The sequence below is a fragment of the Anopheles bellator genome, chromosome 2 (assembly GCF_943735745.2).
Source record: "Anopheles bellator chromosome 2, idAnoBellAS_SP24_06.2, whole genome shotgun sequence".
Lineage (NCBI taxonomy): Eukaryota > Metazoa > Arthropoda > Insecta > Diptera > Culicidae > Anopheles > Anopheles bellator.
Genome location: NC_071286.1, coordinates 82,670,281 through 82,695,902, shown reverse-complemented (window position 1 = coordinate 82,695,902; position 25,622 = coordinate 82,670,281). Strand labels below are relative to the sequence as shown.

The 25,622-nt window shown below is 54.6% G+C and overlaps 3 protein-coding genes across 3 annotated transcripts in view; all 3 read left to right on the top strand.

The window, feature by feature from the left end:
* The window catches only part of LOC131208199 (uncharacterized), a 23,429-nt gene extending 22,144 nt beyond the window's left edge, over positions 1-1,285 (top strand). Inside the window, exons 3-4 of the mRNA XM_058200850.1 lie at positions 721-785; positions 1,248-1,285. Of these exons, the coding sequence (XP_058056833.1) occupies positions 721-785; positions 1,248-1,285 (103 nt within the window). The remainder of the gene's footprint in view (positions 1-720; positions 786-1,247) is intronic.
* The window catches only part of LOC131208198 (uncharacterized), a 33,435-nt gene extending 11,134 nt beyond the window's left edge, over positions 1-22,301 (top strand). The window contains exons 2-7 of the mRNA XM_058200849.1: positions 13,235-14,320; positions 14,394-14,530; positions 14,597-15,320; positions 15,351-18,587; positions 18,678-18,940; positions 19,013-22,301. Of these exons, the coding sequence (XP_058056832.1) occupies positions 13,235-14,320; positions 14,394-14,530; positions 14,597-15,320; positions 15,351-18,587; positions 18,678-18,940; positions 19,013-19,199 (5,634 nt within the window). The 3' untranslated portion in view covers positions 19,200-22,301. The remainder of the gene's footprint in view (positions 1-13,234; positions 14,321-14,393; positions 14,531-14,596; positions 15,321-15,350; positions 18,588-18,677; positions 18,941-19,012) is intronic.
* A 718-nt stretch (positions 22,302-23,019) lies between these two features.
* LOC131212426 (nuclear distribution protein nudE-like 1-A) lies at positions 23,020-25,105 on the top strand. Its single transcript, XM_058206284.1, has 2 exons — positions 23,020-23,480; positions 23,536-25,105. Exons 1-2 carry the CDS (start codon positions 23,163-23,165, stop codon positions 24,745-24,747), a joined length of 1,530 nt encoding a protein of 509 aa, XP_058062267.1. The 5' UTR covers positions 23,020-23,162; the 3' UTR covers positions 24,748-25,105.
* Positions 25,106-25,622: the final 517 nt, after the last annotated feature.

The following is a 25,622-nucleotide window of genomic DNA, read 5'->3' as shown; positions in this document are numbered from 1 at the left end:
ACCCGCGGATGCCGCGGATCAACCGATCTATGCTGTCCGTGGGGATACTGTTATGCGTACGCAGGGTGCCTAGTATGCGATCGCCATACTGCGACGCGTGCTCTCGCGTGTCCATGTGCGCACAAACGCCCCGTTGGTAGTAGTGGTTCCCTCTGTGTCAGTACTTACGCGGTTTTGGGGAGAACTGACCACCGGTCCGAGGAGCAGGCCCGCAGACACATGGTGTGTTTATTATTTTTAGAGGTGAACGAGAGGCGATCGTGTAGCGAGCATCACCACACGCTGATGATGATCACGGCGATGATGTACCGCCGGTTCGTCGTGCTGTCTCGCTCGGCATCGATCCGCAGCTTACGCGGTTATTAGATGCCTTATGAATATTGGATGATGCTTTCCGTCAAGACGGCTGTTCGTTCGTTTGGTCAGCGGTAGGTAGGTGTGCTGGCTAAACGCCCCGAGAACCTGTCCTGTCGACCGGTGCTCGTACGATGATCTTTGTCGATCGCGCGCATACCATCGTCATCAACACTGCAGTCGATTCGGTGGCTGTGGGATTTTTCCCTGCAGCGCCACCCCAGCCATCAAGATGGTCACATAAAGCTAAAAATGTCATCTAGCGCAAGGTCCCAACTCTGGCGGAAGGGCAACACAAATCGACGCTAGACTTGTTTCTCCTGTTGTAGCAAATTAATTTCAATCTTTTCTCCGCTCTTCTTGCAGGTATGAACCGCTACCGGACGGGGCTAGATGGGGACCGGAAACCTGCAGCTCCGAGCTTACGTTGGGTATGAAGTGTACATTTTTTAAGCCGCTCTCGGATAGGGGCCTAGTAGAAGGTCACGATGGATCCTCACCTTGAGGATTGCTCGTCGTTGCCTCGGGCTGCGCGTATAAATGGGCCAAATACCAATTAATTAGACACCATTTGCCATATTGTAACCGGTGGTGGGCCCGACACCGATTTGGATGGCGTCCCCAATGGGTTTCGGTTCGGATCGAGGTATCGCGGTCATCACCTTAACCTTCGTTTGATGATTCAAAAACCGTACAGTCTTGACGCATCGCATATAGAGTGACGTGACTCGCGAGGTTCAACCGTTCGCCCGTCTCTCTCTCTCTCTCGCGCTCTGTCCGTTTCAGGAGGGAAATCAACCCTTTGTGCGCTGGCTGGTAGTTGGTTGTCAAATACGCGGCGCGCGTAGTACATAACTTCCATTTCCGTTTCCCCTTCGCTCTCCGCGTCCCAGAGGAGGAGTGCCAGGGTTCCACCACCATCCACTACTAAAGGGGGGTTGCGATCGAAACGACGATGAGGGCTCCTCCATAATCGCCTATTATGGCACTGTTTGCAATTATCATCTCAATGACGACCCGAAGCGCACGCGGGACGGTAATGCCAGAGGGAGACGAAGCCGTGTTCCTACTGCCCGGACGATACCGGGCCACGCGCGGAGCTGTTCAGACGAGAGGCATGCTTCGGGAAAGGGGTGCTCGAATCCGCCTGGGTGGCGGTGTATTGGTGCACATTAAACCATGCCGATCCGCAAGCAACAGCGCCGTTAACCTCGAACAGCTGGTTGTGTGGCTGCGGACAAAGTTTGGCACGATACCAATTCTGTTCGATTCGAGGATCGTGTAACGCCGAGGGCCATGTTGGAAAATGTTGTAGCTGCTAACGACCCACTTTATGTAACGTCGAGGGCAGCGCCTCAACTGCTCTGCATATGCACCGAAATACCTTTTCTAGGTTCCTTTTTGGTGGCTCAGTTTTACTTCTGAAATCATACAAATTAAGATTACTTGTGTTGTGACCGAAGTGTGACCTGTGACGAAATGTGACCGTTTAGCGCCCAGTTACACTACATCCCACCGTGATCGTGCGCACGTGCCCCGACAAATTGATCTGCGGGAGTCATCAACGATCGTCATTCACCGCGCACCCAGATGATTGCAGCACGCGGGACACGGAACACGAGCGAGTCACCTTTTCCGCGAACGGCTGAGGTTTTAAACCTCGATCGGATGAAACCGTTGCGCAAGGGACGGACTGGACTATGACGGTGTGAAGTCCCCGCGCAGGTTGCACCACGACGATTCGCTGTGCCGAACGCCGTAAATTGCATTAGTCTCGACAATTGCTGCGCGCACAGTGTGCAACTTGCAACAACCCCCCGGTGGCCACACACTTCTGCTGCGCTCTCTGTGTGTGCAGGTGGAGAAGGTGTGTTGTGGTGTGCAATGGAGCTCCTGCTGCCTCTGTGGCCACACGCGCGCACTGTAGAGGGCGTCTAAATGTCTTAGCCGCTCGCGAACGTGGACGGTGGCGATTGATTGGCAGCGCACAGTGCAAGGTCCACCAGGCTCTCTCTGGGCGCTCGCTTCCCTCGACTGCGCCGTTCTTGGTCGTTAGTGGGGAGAAGAGGTAAAGTGTGTCCGCGGCGAGTCTTTGCCGAGTCGACAAAGGTTATTCAGGACCCGGGGCTTGCCAAGTGCTCGAGCACTACTGTTGGTCCAGAAAATTTGGACAGTACAGGTGACCTGTAATAGAGTTTGTTTGACCTGAAATTGTTAGTAGTACACAAACGCGCCAGAGGAGGTGCCTCTGACGCACGCCGCGCGCAATACTCGTTGCTCCTTTTCGCATCGTTCGGTTTTGGGCTGTAGCGATCTCCTGACCGTGAATAGACAGACTTTGAAGCGGCCATGTGAAGATGATGATGGAGATTGGAAAATATTTTCCACCCCGACTCTCTGACGTCAGCGGCGCGCACTTCCAGTGGCCCTCGAATCGAATCGGACCTGCAGTTGATTTAAAGCGAATCAATACCGAACCGGAACGGGAAGACCGTGGAAGATTCCACGGTGGAAGATTCGCACGTGGGGAGCGTATTGATTTCAGTGCAGTCGCGGAGGACCGTACATACGCCATGCCACCCCGCCATACACAGGGTGCCTTTGTGGGGGGATCGCGTAATTGAGTTGTGTGCGGCCGGGGGGCGATCTTGAATTGTTTGTGGAACCGGCCACTCGAAGGGCCCTTTGTTGTCGGAACATCTGATCATTGGCGGGTGGGTTTGCGTTACTAGCGAGAATCGAGTGATTCATTTTTTTCTTCTACAATCGTTTCCGGAGTGCTGAGCCTAGGCCCCCTCCGGTAGCGATCAGTTCATGCGTTTGTAGCAGATGCTTCTACTGGGGTGGTTGGTGCCTCGTAGAGGATGCACCCTTCCACCAAGTCGAAAAATCGCCACGCAAACCCCAAGAGACGGAACTACTCGGTAACGGCCATGGCCATCTCCTCCGGCGATTGAGGTTTCTGTTACGTTCGGATTCTCACCGCTCATCGCACGCCGTCTGGTGGCCTCGACGCTCATAGGTTCCGACCGCCTGGGTGAAGCGCGATCCGTTACTTGCCAACTTCACTTTCTTTCGGCCCGGAAAGCGGTAAAAAGAAGCCGCCCATCGTCGCCGCCGGGCTGTTTCCTGCCGAAGTCCCACGGAATGACGCAGGTTTCTTCGACAGAGCGGGGTAAAACAATAAAACGGGCTTCTCTCAGTCGGAGCCGCCATAAAGTGTTCTATCTCTCGGGCTCTCTAGTATACACGACCGGCCGCTGTGTCTGTGTATTTGTTGCGGTCGAATGGCAAGCAGCCCAAGAAAACTGGCACGTGTGTTACCGACGTCCCGTCAACCCGCGAGCCGCGCCTCAGCCCGAGAAGGGGGGAGGGAGTGCGTCAAGTAGCTCAACAAATCAGCTGCCAAGTGTGGCGAAAGGCACACACCGTCGTCGTTGCGGGGACAAACAGCTGCTGCTGCTGCTGCTACTGGTGGCGAAACCCGATCACTAGCTCGCTACTACTTACCTCCCAATACTCTACCCTTCCAATCGCTTTTCAGCTCTTTTCTGGCGGTTTCAAGGCCCAACGCAGCGAGGTGGCTCCTGCTACTTGCTGCTGCGTTCTCTGCGGTCGTCGTCAAGGGGGTGGTTCATGTGGTTTTCACCTTCCCGTTTCGTCGATCATCGTCGACGAATCGACGAACACCTTGCCACGAGAGGTTTGACGTTCACTTGGTCCACAATCCACACTCTCCTGCAATGAACGGTGTAGGAACCTGTTATCGCCTAGAACTAGAAGCTGCAGGGGACAGGAGAAGGCAGGCTGTACAATAAAAAAACAGCTGACAGTGATCCGCGAGGGCGCACGCTCGCTGCCTGCGGTTTAGATTACGTATGATTTAAGAGATAGCGCGACGACGGACCCCACATCACCGGCAACGGTGTTGGGGGATTTACTGATGTGGCTGAGTACGTTATCCACGGGCAGAGTCGCTTGATTGGGAGGAGTGATTCTCTTCCTAGTGCACCCTGTTTGCTGACCAATATTTAGAATTCCGTCTGACGTTGTTGAAATTGGTGTGACGCCATCAACAAAACGGCTACGAGAGGACTCCCAGACTCCCAGACTTCCAGACTTTTACATGAAACTAGTGGAGACTGGCTGGCAGCTGCTGGGCTTGAAGTTTCTTCACAACAGTTGCAAAGGCCTAAGTAAATTTAAAAGCTCTAGCGAAAAGGGCAAAAGACGAAGAAAGAGACCCAGTGTTGTGGTCAGCGAGCGAAACACGTCTGCAGGGGATTGTGAAATAGAAATCTCATTAGTTGAAGAAAAATTAACATGGGTGTTATTATGAAGGTCAGCCGCGGTGGCCTGTCGCGTGGACGAGACCCGGCCGTGTGCGCCCAGCACGACAGTCGGTTTAGTTCAGGTGTTGCCAGGGGCTCTTTCTCCCTCTCTCTCTCTCGCTCTCCCCTCTGTCGGGGTATCGCTTTGGCAGCCGTAGACGAGTTGCCGACTTCCTTAGGCCACCCCACCAGAGGTCTGGTGTCTGTGACCAGACAGACAGGCCGGTTTTTGGAGAGGAAAATCAAGGTTCGTGCTTTTGTTGGCGTCTCTACAATTGGGGCTGAACGCTTTGGTGAAGGCCCTCCGGAGTCCGGCAAGGCGTGACGTGACGGACAAGACTGCTGGCTGGTGGTGAAATCGGCCCACCGAACTCCTCTGCCGCTCATGTCCCTGTCCGGCTTGACCTGGTCAGGCCCCCAGCAGTAGCGCGGCCAGCCAGGTGGTGGTGTCACCTTCGACTCGACGTCCGTAGATTGCGTGGCGTAACGCATAAATTGGACAAAATGTGGTGGATGCAACTGTAGAATTGATCTCCTTTTCCTCCATGACTTTAATCAAGTCAGTGAAAGGCCACGTCAAACTACACCGAAAACGGCCTAATCTTCAAACCACATTGACTCACACGGGAAGCCAACCACCAACCTCCCGTGAAGCAGCCCAGCAATCGGAGGGGTCCGTGCGAGCGCGATAACCGAACTGTGAAAAATCGTTGACCTTGCGCCGTGGTCTAATGTAAAACTCTACAAACTCCTCGGGCTGATAAACTTTGCCCGCGGCCCGCGGCCCGATTTTCGACCACTCTGCCAGTCGTCCTTGACGTTAATGTTTCCTTCCGTTGGCTTTTAATGGGTTTGGTGCTGTGGCAAACCAATAAACCTCTCGACCTCGTGAAGTGGGTTGTTTCGTGGTTCATTCTCTCGTTCCGATCGGCCGACACTAGCAGTAGTAAGGCACACGATCGCGGTAGAGTAGTAGCTACACTACAGGAGCTAACCACAAACGGTGACAACTGTTGGAACTGATAACTCGTTGGTCAACGATAGCGCTGCCGGTTTGTCTTGGGAAGTTTGGCACGTGCGGTCGTGCAGATATCTGCCTTTAGCCAGTTTTTTCGGGGGAAACAGAGAAGTAAGTTTCAGGCAAAACACTATGTCCTAGTAGAGACACCCGAGAACGTGGCGCGACTTTGTGTTCAAATTAAATGCAAACAAAGCTTTTGTGGTTGATAAGGACTTAGTTACACAGAGCTTTCCTTTTTTGTTTCGGACATTAGTCAAACACTTCGGACCTCGACAAACTGTTCGGAATCCGTTCGTAGAGTGTTGCAAACTGTTTGAAAATGTTTCTGCACAAAACTCCAAAACGAAACTACAGTCCACCATCCTCTTCGATCGGCACCCCCCCAAGCTGGGTCCATCGGAGACCACCCGAGTTTCAGGTTTCTGTAGCAATAAGTTGAGCTCTTCGAATGAAAATATGCAGATCGAAATAGATCACAAATGGTTATGAAGCTGTTTGACGTTTCCGCTGGCCGCTGGTGGTGGTGCTGGCGCATTCCTAGCCCAAACACCCATCGGCGGTGTGCTATTTTACCATCAAAACAAATTAAATACCAGCAGCAGTGAGCGTGGCCCAAAGAAGCTTCCTTCTTTCGAAAATAGATCGTGTTGTGCTATGAGCGGCTTGCGTGTTGTGCGGGGAGCAACCAACGAGAGGAGAGGAGGGTGTGTTCTCATCTGATGCCCCTCTGAGGCCTTCCTCAGTCTGCGGATCGCCATAATGTTGCCGATCACACGACGCACACCACCACCACCCAACATCATCATCACCGTCATCATGATCATGTTGCGATCGGTGCGCGGGGTTCAGAACGGGCAAATCGCTTGACCCTCGACTCCGTCGTCGCTCCGTCATCCCTTACTTGCGTCACCAGAAGGCCACTCGGTCCGCCTCGTAAACCCCGTTCTTCTTTCGTGGATACTAAATATCTGTGTTTCTGTACTCCATCCGACGGGTTTTATCGACTACTTCACAATCTAGAGCTGCCTCTCCCATAGTCGGCGGTCGGCGTCTCCAAAACGCACAAAAATAAACGGTCACCTAAGCGTGTCTCGAAAGGGAAGGCTCCCTCAGCAGAGGTAGCTGAAGGTAGTAGAGGGGCGCATTTGACCAAACGACGTCCACCGTTCGCCGACGTCTGGGTGGTGGGCAAATGCGAAAGGAACACGTACAACAGCGCGTACCAACGACTGTGACGTTCACTCCCCGCGAAAGGAGGTGCGTCGTTTAACGCCTTCATCTTAGGGTCTTAGGGAGAGGTGGTTCAGCAGCGGCACCGATCGATCGCGTAAAACGGGAAAGGTTAAAGCAATTGAACCTTGAGCGGCGGCCCCCCGTGGTGAATGCCTAGTTTTCGTCGATAGCCCTCTCACTATTACTAGGTCGACACGTGTAAGGACGACGCCTCCCAAAGGGTCTCAAAACACATTCAGAAGAACGTCGTTCTCCAAACAATTGATAAATGGAAAATGGGTTACCTTCTAATTCTTAAACTCCTGGCACGAGACGGGACGAAACTCAGCGTCGCACGCATTTCATAACAACATTCCCTCCGCCGCCTGTTGACACAATCACACCGCTAAATCCCCGCTTTTCACAATTATCATGAACCTAGCGCCTCAATTAACCTCATCGTCGCCAATTAACTTTCACCGTTTTACCGTCGTCGTCGTGAGAGGCCATTAAAAAATGGCGAAACACACTCATCGGGTGTGTGGACCACCTTTCTCGGGCTCGGTCTTCAGGGTGGCACGTGTTGGCCATCCGTGTGCGGATGCGAGATCAATCGCGGCGGTCGTAGGAGCCCCCCCAAGAAGGGTCCGGTTCTTCTAAACATCAGCGAACGAGGAGCGCATCGTTTTAGCAATCTGGCCGCTCGGTGTTCGAGGTGTTCCGCTCCTAGAAGAACCCATGACGCTCGCGGACACGGGCACGTGTCAGTAAAAATAGTAACCCTTCTCCTGTCTCTGTCTCGGTGGTGTGTTTCTGCAACGACGCTGGACGGATCTAGGTGAAACTACTCGACAAAGCCCCGACGTTGTTGTGTGCACCGTACACACCACTCCATTTGTGGGGATAAGAAAGATATATTTAGAATCTTTGCGGTGCTGAGTTCTTCCTACACTTGCTCTACAATGAAACAATGCGGTCTACGGGGAGGAAGCTGTGTGAAAAGCACGGCATGGATTGAAGTGTAGAGTCTCACAGATGGAGATGCTCTGGGGAGAGTTCTGAAGAATACAGGGTTGAGACGAGATCCCACTTCGATGAATATTCATCCCCGTACTCAACTCCAGAGATCTTCAGGACTTCAGTTCAGGGAAATCGCACGTCTTCTGGCTGATGTAAGCCACGCACAACGCTGTGGTCGGACGCGCTTATCGTTATCGCCGAGTGGAATCGTTTTTGCCCCGACCCCGCTTAGGTCAGGCCTATAATTGTGTCACCGCAGGGGAGAGAGACACGCTCCGACCGCATGCTCTGTGATCGCACTCATCGTTGGGCAAAGTGTATGGACCCGGACGAGATCGCTTCTTCTTCCAGAGCACTATCTCTGGGGTGGCGGCCAGAGGCCAGCCACTTTCTTCTTACGGCGGATCCCTGTCGGGGGTCAATCAGCAGCAACGCCGCGGACAACTCTCCACAATCAGAGTTGAAACGGAACGGAAAAAAGAAATGTTTGTAAATCGCGTAATCCCGGGGTGGCACCCGATCGACGATCGATGGATTTTGATGCCCGCTTCCACCACAATGTAGCGTGTCGTGTATTGCTTCAGTCCGCTTGTTGTGTTCTTACCGGATAGTTCCGGATTTCTACGCTGATCAATCGCCTGTTTACAATTCTGCCTGTTGCAAATCACAGAATCCGGCGTTGTACGGCGGCCGATTCCTGGATCGTCCTGGCTTACACATTCCTCCGGTGTGTGTACACACGATACACGCAGCGAGAGGTTATCAGTCCGCGGGTTCTCTGAGTACACACCGTGACTGCACGCCCTCTTGTGTGCCCTCCGGAGGCGACTGCACCGTACTCTCTAATCGTCACGCCTCTTGGGTCACGACGGTGGGCCACGCAGTGCGATTGTGATTGTCACATTGAACTCCAGGAGACGGCAGCACACCGACGGGGGGAACGCACTTGGAAACAGGCACCACAAAAGTAGCACGTGGACTTTCGCCCAGCTCAAGGATCATGCTTTTACCGCTCAAGGACATGCGTCGTCGGGGGGGTCGGGAGCCAATCACCATCATCATCCGGGTTACCCGAGCGTCGACACACGGCTGACAGCTGATTTGAGTTAAATGAACTGTAAAGTAGTGTCGAAGCGATATAGATATGCGTCAGAGGCGTGCGCGGACATCGACATCTTCGCGTGGGGCGGCATACACTCTACTTTATTTATATCTGATGACTTGACACACCATCGTGTAGTAGTGGTGGGAAATTGAGACCCCTTCTTTTTGTGGTCGCTTTTCTATGGCTTCCGAGATTGAGGAATCCTCCGGAGCCGGAGTTCCAGAGAGCCATTGCTTCAACAAATCCGGGTATGCATGAAATTACGTAAATTCACGCACTCTTCGCCTGAAGAGAGAGAGAGTCGGGAAAAAAAGTGAATTCCATCCACTTCAGTGACGCGCGTTTAGTAGGTCACCACCAGCGCCGCCATCAGCGCTGGAACACCGGTGGGGTCTCGGTAGGGATGATGTGTGATGGCTTTCGATTTTGTAGACACCTTCATCTTCGCTTCGCTTCGCGTGTTTCTGTCGAGCTCGAGGGTGGACGGAACCCAAAGGCAGTAGGTGGTGATGGTGGAGAGATCACTTGGGAGGTCCATAATCCTCCTTAGGGAGGCGGTGAAGGTTCCACAATTGATTGGGATGACCTGTGATAGATGTCGCGCGATTGTGCAATTGGTATAGAGAGGAGTATCCATCGTCGATCCGGTCGAATTCAGTCTCTCGTCCCACAAAGGCCCTGCCCAGGCCCTTTGTGGCGGTGGCGGGACTAACATTAGTTTCACCTTCGCTGCCGTCGTCATTTGTCTGGTGACGATGTCCGTCGTCCACCCTTCGCGCGCCCCCCCTCATCCGGGGGAATCACGTGTTTTCTGCGCGATAATCGGAGGAGGAGAGACTCCGGGACGGCAGAGAAAAGGGTACCCTCAAAAGAAGAGAAACACAAACCGCCGGAACATGGCGTGGCGGAGCGTGCGCGCGTGCTTCTGTACATAGGAAATGGACCGACCGACCGACGGGGCGCGTGTTATGCTGTCGCTTCGCCACCACCGCCCGTCCACCCACAGTCGTATATCCATCCCCCACGATTCCCCGAGAGTGTGTGTGCTACCCTTAGCCTGCCCTGTTGGTGGTGTGCGTTGGTTGGCCACGGGCGCTTATTACGGTGGGTCTCTTTTCCACCACTCGCCGGGGGCGGGAGGGGCACATAAGGTGTGTAACGGGTGTGTTCGTGTTCCTTCTCTCGCTGGACACTCGATGGACCCCCCCACCGTTTAGACCCTATAACTGAGCTTTTGCTGGCAATGCTGGGCACCAATACTGACGCACCCGGAACATATGATTTCTATGTACATAAGCAGCTGAGGGTGTGCAACCCCCGGGGCGGCGCTGTGTGAAGGGTTTGGTTCGGTCGGTGAGAGAGCGGATTTTTTTTTGCGTAACACTCTGACGGATCACAATCCGGACAGAATGTGTGCGCCTGTGTGTATGTTGCTCTTCGATGCGTTCCGTTTTTTTTTGCTCTGCTTCATTTGGTTGCTGTTCAATTTCCATTAAGTACAATTCTATTTCTGTTTAAGCTGATCAGCTAATACCGATGCCCGTTTTCGGATCACGTTTATCGCGTATAAGGCAACGCGTTCCCGTTTTGCGTAATGTCTAATCCGTAATCCGTCGCCTTCATCCCCAGGGCTAGGGCTGGCTCGGTAGCTTCGGTAGTTTCAATTCCGATTCCCATTTTGATACTTTGATTGCCGTTGCAACACAGTGGACCGGGGCGCGACAGCATATTAGTTTGATTGGCCGGTACTGGCGGGCGGGCTTCCCCACGCATCATCGGTGGCCTCGTGTGTGCCGCTTCCACCGCTTCCTCATTGGGACTGCTTCCGCCGATGGGCCACCACTCCCGCTCTCGCCGCCCAGAAACGGCTCAAAACAATGGGCGGCAGAGCATAATACACGCGCGCAGCCATGCTTGACCCGCGCGGAACATAGCCCCCCGAGGGGGGGACACAACATAAAACAGCCGACTATTTCTATTTGGAAGGGCTTTGTAGAACAGAACTTTGCCGCTCGTCGTCGTGACCTAGTTTTCCACCGTTACCCGGATCAGGGCCAGCAAGGTGCTGTGGTGGAGGGGACGGTGGCTGATAGGGCGACCATCACACCACCACCCCGCTTCCACGGCGCATATGCTCTCGATCGGAGAGCGAACTCTCTCTCTCGCGCTCTCTGGTTTGTGGAGTACATAAGACAGCACGCAGCGACAATGATGCTCCTTGCCTGTGCCAACCTTGCCAACCCGGCCACGCTACTGTGGGTTTGCAACATAACCCGTGGGGCAAGCGAGCGAGCGAGAGACCGATTTTCACATGGGCCTTGGAAGACTTGGTTTTCCCTTCGGGGAGGGCGCCCATCGCGTGCGCCCAACACACACACACCGATGCTGATTTTTCTTGGCCCCGGCGGGGCCGATTCGAATTTCCTTTCACTCTCTATGCGGGAGGTTGGGGGGGAGGCGTCTTGCTTCTTGCTTCGATTCGGTTTGAGAGTCGCGCACCACCAGCTGGTCTAGCGCGGTATGACCGGGATGCCACGGGGTGACGGTGTGGTGGGGAAGGATGCGGCCACCCCCTCAAGAAGACGTCAATCGACGTTCGAATCACAGTTTTCACATTTCGCAAGAGCGGAGGGGCGGATCTGTGGGGTGTGTGTGTGGGGTGGTGTTTGCAAGCTCAATCCACCCGCTAGTGTTCCCGAGCTCTCTCGCTCTCTCGCTCTCGCTCTCTCTCTGGTGGTGGGCCTATTTTTAAAAGAAGATTATTATGTGGTGGTGGCCCTCAGTGTCGGGGGTTGTCTTTCACAAGAGATAGAAAAACACAGAATGAATGTGCAACAACATTATCGACATGTTGATTTTATGTTCCGTCCCGTTCTTTTCTTTGACGGCCAACTGAAGTGCGATTCGATGCGTCGGAATTTTGTGTGGACAGGACACAGGACAAACAACCCAATAAAGGCCTGCGAATGGGCCTCTGGAACTCACTACGAGATAATGATTACTTGTTTGCCTTTCCTGCTCTTAGACTGTTGCTAGGACTTTGTAGCCCAATATTCATAAACAAGAATTTTTAGACGTCGAAACATCTTGGAAAAGTGATTTTTTCGTGAATTCATCTTTTGGTCGTCCGAAAGCCAGCCAAATGTTAGCTGCTGCATGTGAGTCTTATTGGATTACCGAGTCCCGATGCTCACAGTCGGAAAGCGAACAGTGAGACGACCTGTCGTCAACACAGCCACAAGTTGCGGACGATCCCTTTTGGTACGCGAATGATGTCGGCTTGGTGCTGCTGCTGGGTTCGTGAATCAATCGCTGGCGGATGGGTGTGTGCCGCAATTACCATCCGGGGCAAGCAGATGGGACGCGCATATTATGTCACGCTCGGTTTGTTGTCAGCTCCAATCGCGGACGACCCTTTTCGGAGGTTTCGATTGCCCTCCGAGTTTGCGAAGTGAACTTCACCACCACTCCGAAGGGTGACCACCAGGTTTTTGGGGGGCTATTAATCATGTCCCTCCATGCTACTTTTACACTCCTCTGGTGTTGGTCACCATTTGAATTGATCAATCAGCCGAGCCCAACGTCGTGCCACCACCACGTTTCGGCTGATGATGTATCAATTGACACTAATTGGACAGATTAAACATATCGTATCGCGCGTGAGCAAAGTGAATAATGGTGCAAAAACCAACTGGAACCCCCCGAGTATGGTCGGAAAAATTCGCCTCGGTTTCACCGCCCCGCGCTATGGCAAGTTGCCAAATCATGTGGCATGTTGCGGAAGAGAGGTGGGCAGGTCGGTCGGGTGATTCTTGCGCTGTGTAGGCCACACTCTACAATATGCTCTCTTTCACGGTCACCTTTTCGTGGTTACAGAAACTGGCCGCGCTCGGACGCTCTGTTGCAGCGCGATTTTTGCAGGCGAAGCGCAACACAAATCGAACGCGCACGGGGTTGGCCAATGTCGGCTTTTTTTGCGTCAGTGTTTCGGTTTCACTTCATACTTTGGCCACTTACATAATTGATGCTCGTCAATCCACCTGCCTACCGTCTCGAGAGCGGCGGAGCTACCTGTTCGCGTTGCTGGGCGAAGGCCATCTGAGGCTTGTTAGGCAACAATTACCTTCAGAGTTGAGGAGGCACCGAAGGGAGGACGACCGGACACTAATTTCGATCACTTTCTTTTTTCAGATGCACAGCGGTAGCTCCATTTCACCCAAACATCCCGCCATTCCGGTTTCGATCGGTATCGCCTCGCTGGTGCTGGAGGGCCGCTCGTCAGCCCTCGATGATGACAGCTCAGCGACGACGACGACGGCGACGGCCACCTTCGTCAGCAATGACTCGTCGGTGCTGGTGACGGTGCCGGTGACGACGCGGCATGGCGATGGTCCTGGTGCCGTCGCGATCGCCGCCAACGGCTGCAGCACCGGATCGGACCTGAAGGGGGGCAGCCCGGTTGGAGCGTCAGCGGGGGGCTTAGGTGGTAGGTTTCGTGTGTGGCGCCCGATCGGGGCGCCTGCAGCAGCGTCACCGCCACCGGCAGCAGCCGCTACGACGGCCCCGTCAACGTCGTCCCTGCAGGAGTGCAGTCTGCTGGCGATCAGCGATGTACAGCAGAAGCTAGCCTGCATATCGGACGCCCGGAAGCGGATCAATCTGAAGCTGCAGCAGCTACGATCGTCCGGCCCGGGTGGAAGCAGCAAGGACGCGGTCGCGGCTCCGAGCACCACCACCAGCACCTTGGTGAGCCTGGTGGCGGCCGAACGCAATGACGACGGGTACGACGACGCACTGATGTACGGTGGCGGCAGCGGCGGCGGCGGCGGCGAGGCGTCCTTCGTCGAGCGAACTGCGGCCGGCCCGAAGCGAATGAGTTGGTCCCACCATGAGGGCGGCCATGGCAGCGCTGGGCAGTCGAGTACCGCCGCTACCGGTGTCATCTACAGTGGATTCGAGAAGATGAACGTACTGGCCTCCGTCTCGCCGATCAAGAACCACCATCACCATCATCAGTCGATCATTGCGAACAGTTTCATCAACTTCTCCCCGATCGCCAGCGCCACGTCGGCACCGTCAGGATCGCGTAAAACGGCGGCCACTGGCGTTGGTCCAGCGGCAACACCAGCCGTCGCAGCAGCCCCGATGGCGGCAACCAAGCAGCGACCTCGCGAAGGGCCCCACTGTGAGCAGTTTTTGAAGAAGATCGGTCTCGTGAAGCCCGACGCCGGTGGGGACGAGGGCTCGGAGCACGGCTGCAGCTATCACAACATCCACGTAAGTTTTGCTTGGCGCGCCTTGACCTATGGAGACACAGGCAGTGGTCACCTTTCGTTGTTCCCACTTTCAGTGCCTTCGCTGGCAGGGCTACTTCGAGAAGCTGTTGCTCATCCTGCGCCACGGAGAGACGGTCTGCATCGATGTGTTTTTGGGACCGGAAAATGACACCATCCTGCTGGAGCAGTGGACACTGAAGCTGTCCGCGACGTAAGTCACCTTGCCACGGCGCTGCCAGGTAGTTTGACTCGTACTCTAAACTCCCTCTTCCCACAGAAAATCATCTCCGGCGGCCGCGATGACAATCCAGTCGCTCTGTGCCGCCATTCGGAGCCAGCTCTACTTCTCGCAGATCTCCGCCTGGACCGAGCTGATCCAGAACTCGCTCGAGCCGGAAATCTTCGCCCATCCGCGCATCAAGAAGATCCCGCCACCGCTCGGGCCCGTCGGTTCGGGGGGTGGTTCGCCACCGCTGCTGCCCACCGCCCGGTTGGACATTCTGTTTCGCATCAACAAATCGTATGACAGTACCGCCCGTTTCAACGAGAAACCGATCGTGCACAACTTTCCCGACGCGTCGGTGGCCGAAAACTACGTGGTGCAGGTGTGCCTGAAGAGCTTGCCCCGGTTGGACCGGATCCCGGGCATCAACGCGGCCCTGGACGCGACGCAGGTGGGTCGCAGTGGCCACCATAGGGGGCCCGGTTCTCTAGCGTCGGCACCGCCGTGCCACGAGAAAGGCAAGCATCGCTGCTTCCGCGAGGATCTGGAGGACCCGGAGGATGAGCTGGAAGAGGAAGAGGACGAAGGATCGTCGCGGATGAGAGCGGCAGATGGTGCCGCTACCGGGCGTGGCGGCGGTGCCGATATTTCTCTGCTATCATCGGCCGCCATCAGCCACCGCGAGAAGCAATTGCAAAAGTACCGCAAGCGCATGTTGAAGCGTGAGAAAAAGAAGAAAGCGGGCACTGGCGGCACCGGACAGTCGGAAGGGGCCGGTGTGGCCGTTGGGTTCCACGGGATGGCCAAGGGTAGTAATAGCAACGGCAGCAGCAGCAGCAGCATGGCCCCGGTAGGCAGCAGAAGCGGAAGTTCATCAATGGACGTGGCCGGCTGTTCGTTGTCGTCGTACGCCGTGTCCCCGATGAGCTTTAGCAGCTGCAGCAGCAGTGTGGCCGGCGAGACCAGTAAAGCTGGCAGCCCGCGCACGACGACCACACCGACGGCGATCGGTGGCAGCGTGGTGCAAGTGGCGAGCTGCAGCAATGGCCACTGCAGCAACAGCGGCAGCAACAACATCCACAGCAACTCGGTGTTCACCTCCTCGATCAACTCGATCCAACCTCCGCTCTACTCGTCCGCCAATGGGCTCGTGTGCGACGATCGGTACCACGCGATCGCCCTCAACTCCAAATCCACCCAAACGGCCACCGTGGCGGGCGCGGCAAACACCGCCGCTGGCGACTGGCCATCGAATCGTGCACCGTCCCTACTGCCATTCGTTGCTTCCGTCGCAACGCAAACCGAGTGCCCGGTGGTGAGACACGAGAGCCAGTTGATGACAGGAGCTGCGTCGACGGGTGCACCGAAACCTCACTGCACCGACTGCTGTGGGCAGTTTCCGGCAGTGGGCCAGTTCGCTCGTGATCAGACGGATGCCGCGCCCCAACGAAGCTGCTCTCAGGGACCACCGGCGATGCGACAGGAAGCGGATCACTGCAGCGGCGGCGGCAGCAGCGGCGGGGCCAACAGTGATAGACATATGCAATATTTTAACAATTACTCTAGAACGTACGATATTATCAATGATAACTGTGATAAACGCCAGCCGCCGCCGCCGAACCCGCCGATCACTAGCCACCACCGGGCACCGACGACGGCGCCATCCTCCACGTTCCTCCGGCCCTGCTTCATCGTCGGTGGTGGGGACGGTTACGAGGGCGACGAGGATGAGGACAGGGATGAAGCGAGCCTGGACGACGATGGCGATGGCGATGTCGATGGGGACGCAGGAAGCATCAGCAACAACAGTGCCGGTCGCACACTGCAAAAAGGCGACCTTTTGCTACAAGCCATCCAAAGAACTGCCACGCTGAACGGTGGACAGGAAGGGAACAGAAGCCACGCAGCCGTCGTCGTCCAGCAGTCGCCGCCGTCAGCACGTCCCGGTCAATCGCTCCTCCTCAACGGCAGCAGCACTGCTACTGGTGGTGGCAAGCACAAAAATGGCCCCAGCATCAACAACAACAACTACGCCACGCAGAACAACAACCACGTCGTCGTGGTGGACGGTTGTGGTCAGATGGCGGAAGCGGAAGCCGCCACACGCGGAAGAGACGGTGACCGGCGGGGCCACGAGACAGGCGAGATGCGCTGCGAGCAGCAGCGCAGCGAATGTGATACTTTCAGCAGTGAAAAGCTAGATTTAGGTGACTGTCGGCTGTGCAAGCGACAAAAAACGAAGCATAATTTTAAACTGAATCTTACCAATCTCCTCTCGTCGTCGTCGTCGTCACCGTCGCCGTCACCGTCGACTTCCGCGGCGCGTGCCGGGAAGCTGGGAAAGAAAACGATCACTGCGACGGCGGTGCTGGACTGCGGGTCTACGCCGCCCGGCTGCCGTCGGACGCTGTCGGAGAGCCTAGTCGGTCACCTGACCATTCCGAGCGATGAATCGGGAGCCGGTACGGGGCACCGCCGTTCCGGTCGAGAGTCCGGTACTGGCCGTGGAATGGAGGAGGACGGCGGTGTTAGCGAAGGAGCCGAGCTGCTCCTCAGCCCGGGCGATAGCCCGATGCTTAGCAGCTCGACCGGAGCGATGGGCGCCGGAGGAACGGTGTTCTCGTTCGAACAGATGAAGTGCTACCGTCGGGCATTTTCCGAGGACGTCATCGACACGATCACCAGTAGCGAGGGGGCACGGCGACACTGCGCGGCCAGCGGCGGTTCCGGTGGGCTGCTAAACGGCGGTACCGGTGCCAATGGTCTAGGCATCCGTAGCAGTGAAGAGGATACGACCGACGACAGTGGCGATAATCAGGACGATGAGTACGATGCGAAGGAAGCGATCGTCAGCGGAGGTGCTGGTGGTGGCGGACTCGCAAAACGTGGCGGAGGCGAGTGCTGCGGTTGCCACAAAAACTACACTACCTACCAGAGTCCACTGTCGACGACACAGGCCACCAGTGGGCAGCGTGTGGGAAACACTTCCACTCCGGCAGCGAACGGTGGGTGCAAGGAGCCGCTCTACATTAGCTGCTCCGAGACGGATTGCTCGGTCAGCACGGCCAGCAGCGTTTCGCCGCACAAGAAACAGATTCTCAGCTGTGCCGCAATCGCTTGCGCCAACGGTGCACCCGGATCGCCGCACCCCCGGACGCTGGCTAGCACCGCCTCGCCCTCCGGTGCGATGGAACTGCTGGGGGGCTGTTTCAAACCGTCGCCCAAGATCAATCTCAACTACGTGTTTGCCCTTTCGCCGCTGGCACGCGACGATTCGGGCTTCACGAGCGGTGGCAGTCCGGCCACGTCAACCAGCTTTCCGGCCACCTCACCGATCGCAATCGATGATCGCTTCGGTACGGCGAAAGGCCGCACGCGCAGTGGCGGCCTGCTGCTCGGCGGTAACGCCGCCGCCGGCGCCGCCACCACCACCACCAACAACGAAGTCGGTGGTGGTGAGGGAATCTTTCGCTACGACTTCGACGAACTGCCCACCAGCAGCGGCAGCAGCCCGGGGTCGGGGACAATCAAGTCCAAGTCCGCTCCCATCTTTCCCTTTTCATCGCCCTGCACCGCTGGCAACCTTTCGCCACGGTTCATGCGCACGGCTCAACGACAGCAGCAGCAACGGTCGCGCTATCCGTCGGAACGTTCTTCGATCGGTTCGGATGAGCAGCTGTCCGACGACGAACTGTCGTACCTGTCGTTGGATGCCACGGCCACACTTAACCCGGCCGGCGGCCACATGCTCACCGTGTCCCCCGGGAAGGTTGGAGGGCGCGCGTTGGTGGCCGCCCGCAGCAGTCTACCGTCGCAGATGCTCAGCAAGGTGCTGAATCGGAATCTGTTCCGCTTTGGCCGTGCACCGCTGCTCGGTACGCTCGAAGAATCGTTGCTACAGCGTCGCCTGAGCCCCAAGTACCAGGTGGCCGACTTCAAGGTGCTGCTGGGCGCCTCCGGCAGCTTCTGTCCGACGCAGCTCACCATTCCGGTTGCATCCTACTTCTACGAGCTCCCCGGACAGCACCTAACGACACCGTATGTGGTGAGTATATCCGTGAGACCGTCAAACCGTGTGCCCTGGGACTGGGTTTTTAATTCGCCCGTTTCTCCTCCACCACCGCGACTGCTGCAGTGTGAATTACGTCTTCCAAGAAAGGGCTACTCGATACCGCGCACGGGCACGGTCCAGGCAACGTTGCTCAACCCACTCGGCACGGTGGTTCGGATGTTTGTCGTGCCGTACGACTTTCGCGACATGCCCGCCATGTCGACCACCTTCATCCGGCAGCGGATCCTCGCGTGCGACGAAAGCAGCCTCCAGCTGCTCGGCAAAAACATCGAACAGCTCAGTAATGCCGAACAGATGAAGCTCCTTCGCTATGCGATCCATTTGCGGTACGGGCAGTTCTCGGTTCACCATCACGCATGGTTTCCTCAATTTTACCGTCTCCTTTTCTGCTCCGCTAGGTTTCAAACGTCGCGCTCGGGAAAGCTGTCCCTGCACACGGACATCCGGCTGCTGATATCGCGCCGCACCGACTGTGATACGGCCGCTGCCCATGCGAAGAATTTGCTCGAGGCCCCGAACGAACTCAAAGTGGTTACCATCGTACCGGAGAATCCCAAGTTTAGCTTACGCATCGACAAGCAGTAGGTAGTGGTGGTGTAATGGCCGGCAGAATTGGACTCCCATCAGCTTTCCGCCGCCACAGTCACCTTTCTCGTAAGGCGGACACGTCTTACCTTTCGTTAACAATCTCGAGTCGTTTCCAGGGTAGTGAGTGAGCCATCATCCCCCCTTTCCCAAACCCCCTATTTTCCCCCTTTTTATGGGCCATTGTCCCGCAGTTTTATTTTTTAACTCATTCTTTGTATCTTTCGCCGCGTCAATCATTTATTTCACTACGGATTCAACAGAGAGATCGATCGCATTCGATCTTTCGCGCGATGGTTCGTCGACCGCCAACGGTACGCGGTCATACAGCACGCATCATCGCAAGGTTTTTAGCTAACGAAATTGCACCCCCTTTTTTGTGTCCAAATTTTATTCACAAGAACTTAAATTTAAGAGAATTTCGCGCCGTATTTTTGTTGCTAAGGGCACGAATTTCGACGGCGTGATTTGTAGGTGATAGTAGTGTGTAAAAATTTCATGTGCCGAAAGGAATAAAAGTACGCAAATCGAAAGTCATCGTCGCGCGGATTAGATTCCGCCCGGTCGGTAGATCACGTTAACTGCGGTGCGGTGGTGGAGTATGGAAAACGGCGGGGTGCGCGAGTTTCGATCAAGCTTTAACTACCTGTTGATAACCAACTGTCCGCATACCACGATCCCCCGGTGAAGAGGAGGGGATACTCCAACTTACTAACGCGAACTCATCATGGCGCGTTCAGAACCGTCGTTGTTAAAGCCCTCTTACAGGGACTGCCACACAAGACCTTCCCACTGTTCGGCTTACTTACGGAAATATTGAAATATGAACAAAACAGAGCAAGAACGTACACGGAACATGAAAATCGTCTCTACAAGATACAAGCAATTGTGATTACGGTTACGATTACGCGTTGATTTAATTTTATGCTTCAACTGTGATTGCAAAGTAGTGGATGACAACAATGTCGTGATTTTAGGAGATCAATGTTGGCTACGAATGGGACACAGGCATATGTCAACTGCACGGCTCCAGTCGTACGCGTCATCAGCCGAAGGCTGAATCTAGCAACCCGTGATGTGTTTAGGTTGTCGTCAGCAATTGTGTAGAAAAACTCCCAATGGGCCGCTGGTGGCGAGAAGCTGGCTGACTAAGAGCGGAAAACGGTAACCGTGTGCCGCGTTTGTGGATATGCAAATCTTGAACAACTTCAAGTCTACAGGTTAAATGATCTGACCCGAGGCGGCCAATACTTTAGTGAGGGAAGAGTGATCATCAGAAATACCGTGATCAATCGTTATCTTGAGCTCATCAAAGCTTTCTCCCGTTCTTTCTGTTATCTATTACACCCATGCAGGAGTGGTGATATCAAAAGTGGCATGAACACGAACTAGATCTAATGAAAACAGGCAACTTCTACCACAGCAACACTACCCGCCAAAGGCAGTTAAAAGGCGCACTCGAAGCGCCGAGCTGAATCTAGCCTTTCGTTCGATCTCCCCAAGAGGCTGCTTGATCATCGACATGACAACATGATCGACCGTTTCATTTTAAACAATGTGCTCGATTGCATCGGATCGGACCCAGGTTTTGCTCGAGTAGTGATTTTCACTGGTGACCGGTTGCCGAAGGGGTTTAAAGAATGCAAGCATGCTACATGTTAGATTCAACACACTGCCATATTTAAACAACACAAACACGCAAACGTTAAACCAGGGATTAACAGCAGCACCATGGGGACGGCATCCCGAATTTTTGAAATTTAAAATAATTAACTAATCTTCGGAAAGGCCACCAGATCCTGGTGGGGGACGCTGGTGCACGGGTCGCGCGTGCCATGTCGCGAAACGCACGCTTAACCGAAAGTAGTGAAATATCTTTCTCGTAGAGTGGTTTCTATGTGTTGTGCGTAGCAGAGAGAAAATGGACGGTGGAGACAGACTTGAACCGGTTCGTTCACTTGCTGTGTCCGTAGCTAAGCGTTAAACAAAATGTAACCTCCAATGCGTAAACTGTTCCCGTGTTCGGCGATCCCCGCAAAGGTCCGCGATTAATGTGACCGTTTAATTTTAGCGAAAGCGAACGTCAAACGTTGGAGCGAACGAGCACACAAGGCAGCCCGATGTTCAAAGCATGGATTAGCAAATTCAATGTGTTCCCATGTCTTTGCATGGCTTTGTGGTGGCCAGCAGGGAGAGGAAGGGAGCAGGTTCGAAGTATAGTTGGATTCGTTGGCAGGATACGATAAAATAAACCAGAAAACACACGACACATACATCTGTAGGATCATCGAGAGGACATGATCCGTATGGCGGCAGCAAACGGACAAGAAACTAGTCACAATGAGCAGAAAAGGCAATTTGGGCCAGATGCGCCAAAACCAACCGAAACAGATTTCCCATTTTGAATGGTTCATGAAACACTGTGAATTGAAGGTGATGATCGATAAATCTTCGCCCTTTTCTGCTGGGAAGAAACGTGTGAAGAATCCCGCCTGTTTGCTTAGGCAGAGAAACATTGTATTGTACATACCGATATATCGTCAACCAGAGTTTGTAAGCAGTAAGTCGCAAGGATAAGAAAAGGCTACGATTAGAAAGGGAAACGAAGCACAATTGGATCCCCCAAAAGAGAGCGGACACATCCATTCGAATGTTGGACCGGAAGCGAACCAAAAACCAAAAACACTTACAAACAATTGATTGCCACACACGTGAACCGTTCGATGATAGCTGCTGCTGGGGAGAAATCACAAAACAATAGAGACAGGAAACGAAACGCCCGTTAAATCCGCAAACGCAAATGGTGCACCCGTGTTACTAACAATGCTACGCTCGTTAGGAGCACGTTTGAAAATGGAAAATAGATGTTCGAACAGGGAAAAGGGGCAAACCGAACCTAGAATTAGTCGCGGCGACATGCGAAAGCGTGCAGACACCGACGAAGAAAAGAGAGAACCGTTTGGGAGCATTAATTACGATGATGTGGGAAAACGAATAACAATATACATTTACTATATATTTATATACATTTTTTCAGAAAAGTAATGACAAATATTTAATGAATAAAGGACAACGGAATAATTCACTAGATGTTCAGTTAAAAATAAATGAACCCAGTGCACATTTACTTGCGAATCGAATGAACGAAATTTCACGCTGTAAATTCCTTCAACCTGTTCAACAATTTGTATGAATATTTGTTTTCATTTATTAATTTCCGTTGATTGGTGCCGTTTCAAGCAGTACGCTCGCTTCTAGCAACCTTGGCCCACTGAAGTCTCAGCTGTCAAACGGTGACGCTGTCAGTTGGTCTGTAAAGTTTTCATTTTGTGCTGCTGCTGCTGTTGCTACATCCACGGACGGTGCTGAAAACAGTGCAAACTGTAGCTCCCGAAACGACAAAATACCATCAAAATAAAGTGCGCATCGTTCGGAACACATTCCGGAAACAGGCTATTGCGTATTCCAGTGCTGACGGTGGCCAATCCCGGCCGCCTATCGTTGTGTAAGGTGCTGCTCTCCGTGGAAGCCAGGAACTTTGGTGGTGCATCACGCTTTGCTGCGCTTGCATCTTGGCAGCCCTTCAGGCTACTGCGTCTTCGCGGGTCACTGTTATTATCGTAGGGGCGTTGCGACAAACGCACCGAGCGCCGCGGGGAAACCGAGGACATTGCCAGGGGCGTGCGAGGATGACGGTGTCGCTGCGCTCGGCATCGGACGTTCTTCGTTCGCGTTCGGGTGGTCACTAGGAATCGCGTCGCTGTGTGCGCGTGTGTGCTCGAATTGCACAATTGATTTTCTTGGCCTAGTACCCAAAACCCGCACTTAGCACCGGGGTGCTGGGTGAGTGTTGCAAAAACCAAACAAACCGTCGTCAACCTTGGCACGGTTTGGGCACGCATCCCGAAAGGCCGTGGTGGGGGTCAAGTGCTTTGGTGCAGTGCCGTGTCCATCTCGCTGACCATGATGGAAGGGAAACTGTTTACCAGCGTCGAGGAGGAGTGCCGCCACTGGAAGGAGCGCTGCCTGAAGGTGTCCCAGGAGCGTGACGATGCGCAGCGGGAGTTTGACGACTTTACGGCCGAATCGCGGCAGCTCGAGGCGGAACTGGAGATGACGGTCGAGCAGCAGGAGAAGAAGATCCGGGACCTTAACCAGGTGGTCTCGCAGCTGCACGGCGAGTGCGAGGCGTACAAGCGGAAGCTGCAGTACACCGAGAACGAAACGAGCAAACTCGACACCGACTACCGGCTGCTGGCCAAGGAGAACGAGAAGCTCAAGGTAAGCCGATTTTCGGTCCCGCGCTCCACAGCAGACTAATTGTGGCCCGTTTCAGGTGTACATCCGTGAGCTGGAGCAGAAGAATGACGATCTCGAGCGGGCGAACCGGGTGGCCAGTGAGAGTGTGGTCGAGTTTGAATCGATGCTAAACCAGGCGTACGAAAAGAACGCGCTGCTCGAGCTTGAGGTGGACGAAAAGGAGCGAATGCAGATTAAGCTGCAGCGCCTGATGGACGAAGCGCGCGATCTGAAGCAGGAACTAAAGGTCCGGACACTGAAAACGGACGAAAACGGCGACGAAGACGAAGCAGGAGCGGAACAACGGCACAGTAAAGCCGACACGGCAAACGATGACGGTACCGGTGCGACGACACTGGTCGGCAGCGATACCGTCACCAGTGCTCAGCTGACGCAGGTTTGTCTCGGTGCGAACGGTCCACTCGGGCCGGACACGAAGCTGGAAACGTTAAACAACAATCTGAATGCGAGCAAACAGCGTCTGGTGGGCCCACTGTCACCGTTGGCCAAGTTTGGTGCTACCGGCAAACTCGCCGACTCGCCGAGCTTCCGGGAGGTGGACGGCGAAGAAAGCAAAACGCTGCTGGAGAGCTCCGCGAAAGGCTCAGCGTTCCTGCCGGCGACCAGCCCCACCAGTCAGTTGATAATCGAACGAAATGGGAACGCTACATCGACGGCACTTGTGCCGCTTGTGCCGGGCGGTGGTGGTTCACTGAACCCACCGATGGCATCGAGTGATCGCGTCTCGACGTTAAACATTGTGGCCGACCTGCTGCGCCGGTTGGACAACATGGAGGCCAAGCTGAAGGCGTGGAAAATTCGCAAACCCTCGTCAAGGACAGGCGGCGGAAGCGGTGTCGGGCCGGGAAGCGTGAGCAGCGCCGGCAGCCACCGTTCGTTACACGGCAACACGCAGCACAATCACCACCATCATAGTAGCCATCTTCAGCAGCACCAGCAACCATCTAGTTACCACAGCCATCATCAGCACAGCGCTGGCGTTGGAGGCAGCAACCATTCGCTCAACTCGCTCGGTGCCGATGCCACGACGGGGGCCTCGACGCCGCTTCTCGGCAACTGCTGCGGAAGCAGTAGTAGTGGTGGTGGTGGTGGTGGTATCGGCAGCAGCGGTGGCAACGTGCAGCTACACTCCTACCAACCGAGCACCATCACGATCGGTACGCAAACGTCACAGCATCAGTCGGCACTTCCGAAAGCGGAAGTGCTGCTCGGGCGCACGGCCAAGTGAGCTGCTTCCGCCGGAGCAGCAGCTGGCAGTGTGTTTCTTTCCAAGACTCCCTCCTTCGGCTCCGCTGGGCGGTTTCGAACCATTTCTGCATTCGGCAAGCAAAGCCACCGTTTTGTATAGTTTTTTCTTCCTCCACTTCGTTCGGCTTATTTGCCTCTTCGCCACGGGATTGGGTTGCCCGCCACCCGCTCGATTGGGGCTGCCACGTGGTGGCCCCATTTTTAATACGAATGTGTTTACGCGTGTGTATAATTTAGCCTTTCCATAATTAGGTTGTACATATAACTAACGAAGGGACAACACGCACGATCGCGCTCGGCCCGGGGGCCAGAGTGGGTGTGCGTGCACGGATAGATCGTTAGCTAAGATGCGTTTTATTTTTTTTTTCGAAATGTACATTATTTTGCCAACTCATCGGTCGTCGACCTATGCCACCGGGCAAAATGTCGTCGAGTTGGGGAATCGTTGATCGGTTTTCTGGCGCAATAGAGCGATTAGGGTAAGGGTGCCACGGTACGGATTTGAAGGTTGGATCGTAAAAGTAAACGCGAAAAGTAACTTTAAAAAAGGAAGCGAAGGTAGAGTAACAGCACGCAAGAGAGACGCACCACCGGAGAACTCAGTTTAGCAGTGCTTTGGATTGTTCACATTTCTCATCACGCGCCCTTTACCGGGCACCGAAAACGAACCATTATTCTCACGCTACACGCTACGAGGTAACATTTCAAAAGAGCGGGAAAGACGTTTCGCGGAGCCATACTTTTCTCCTTCAACCAGCACCGGCGCTCTGTTTTGTACCGTATTTAAATGGCCTTATGTGACACTAAGCTAGGGAGCAAAGCTCCGTTTCAACCCTCCCGGGGGTGACAAACGAG

Bases quoted from the DNA above. Each gene is read 5' to 3' on its own strand.
- LOC131212426 (XM_058206284.1), top strand. From the start codon at position 23,163: ATGATGGAAGGGAAACTGTTTACCAGCGTCGAGGAGGAGTGCCGCCAC. The intron at 23,481-23,535 runs GTAAGCCGATTT...GGCCCGTTTCAG, and splicing joins AGGAGAACGAGAAGCTCAAG to GTGTACATCCGTGAGCTGGA.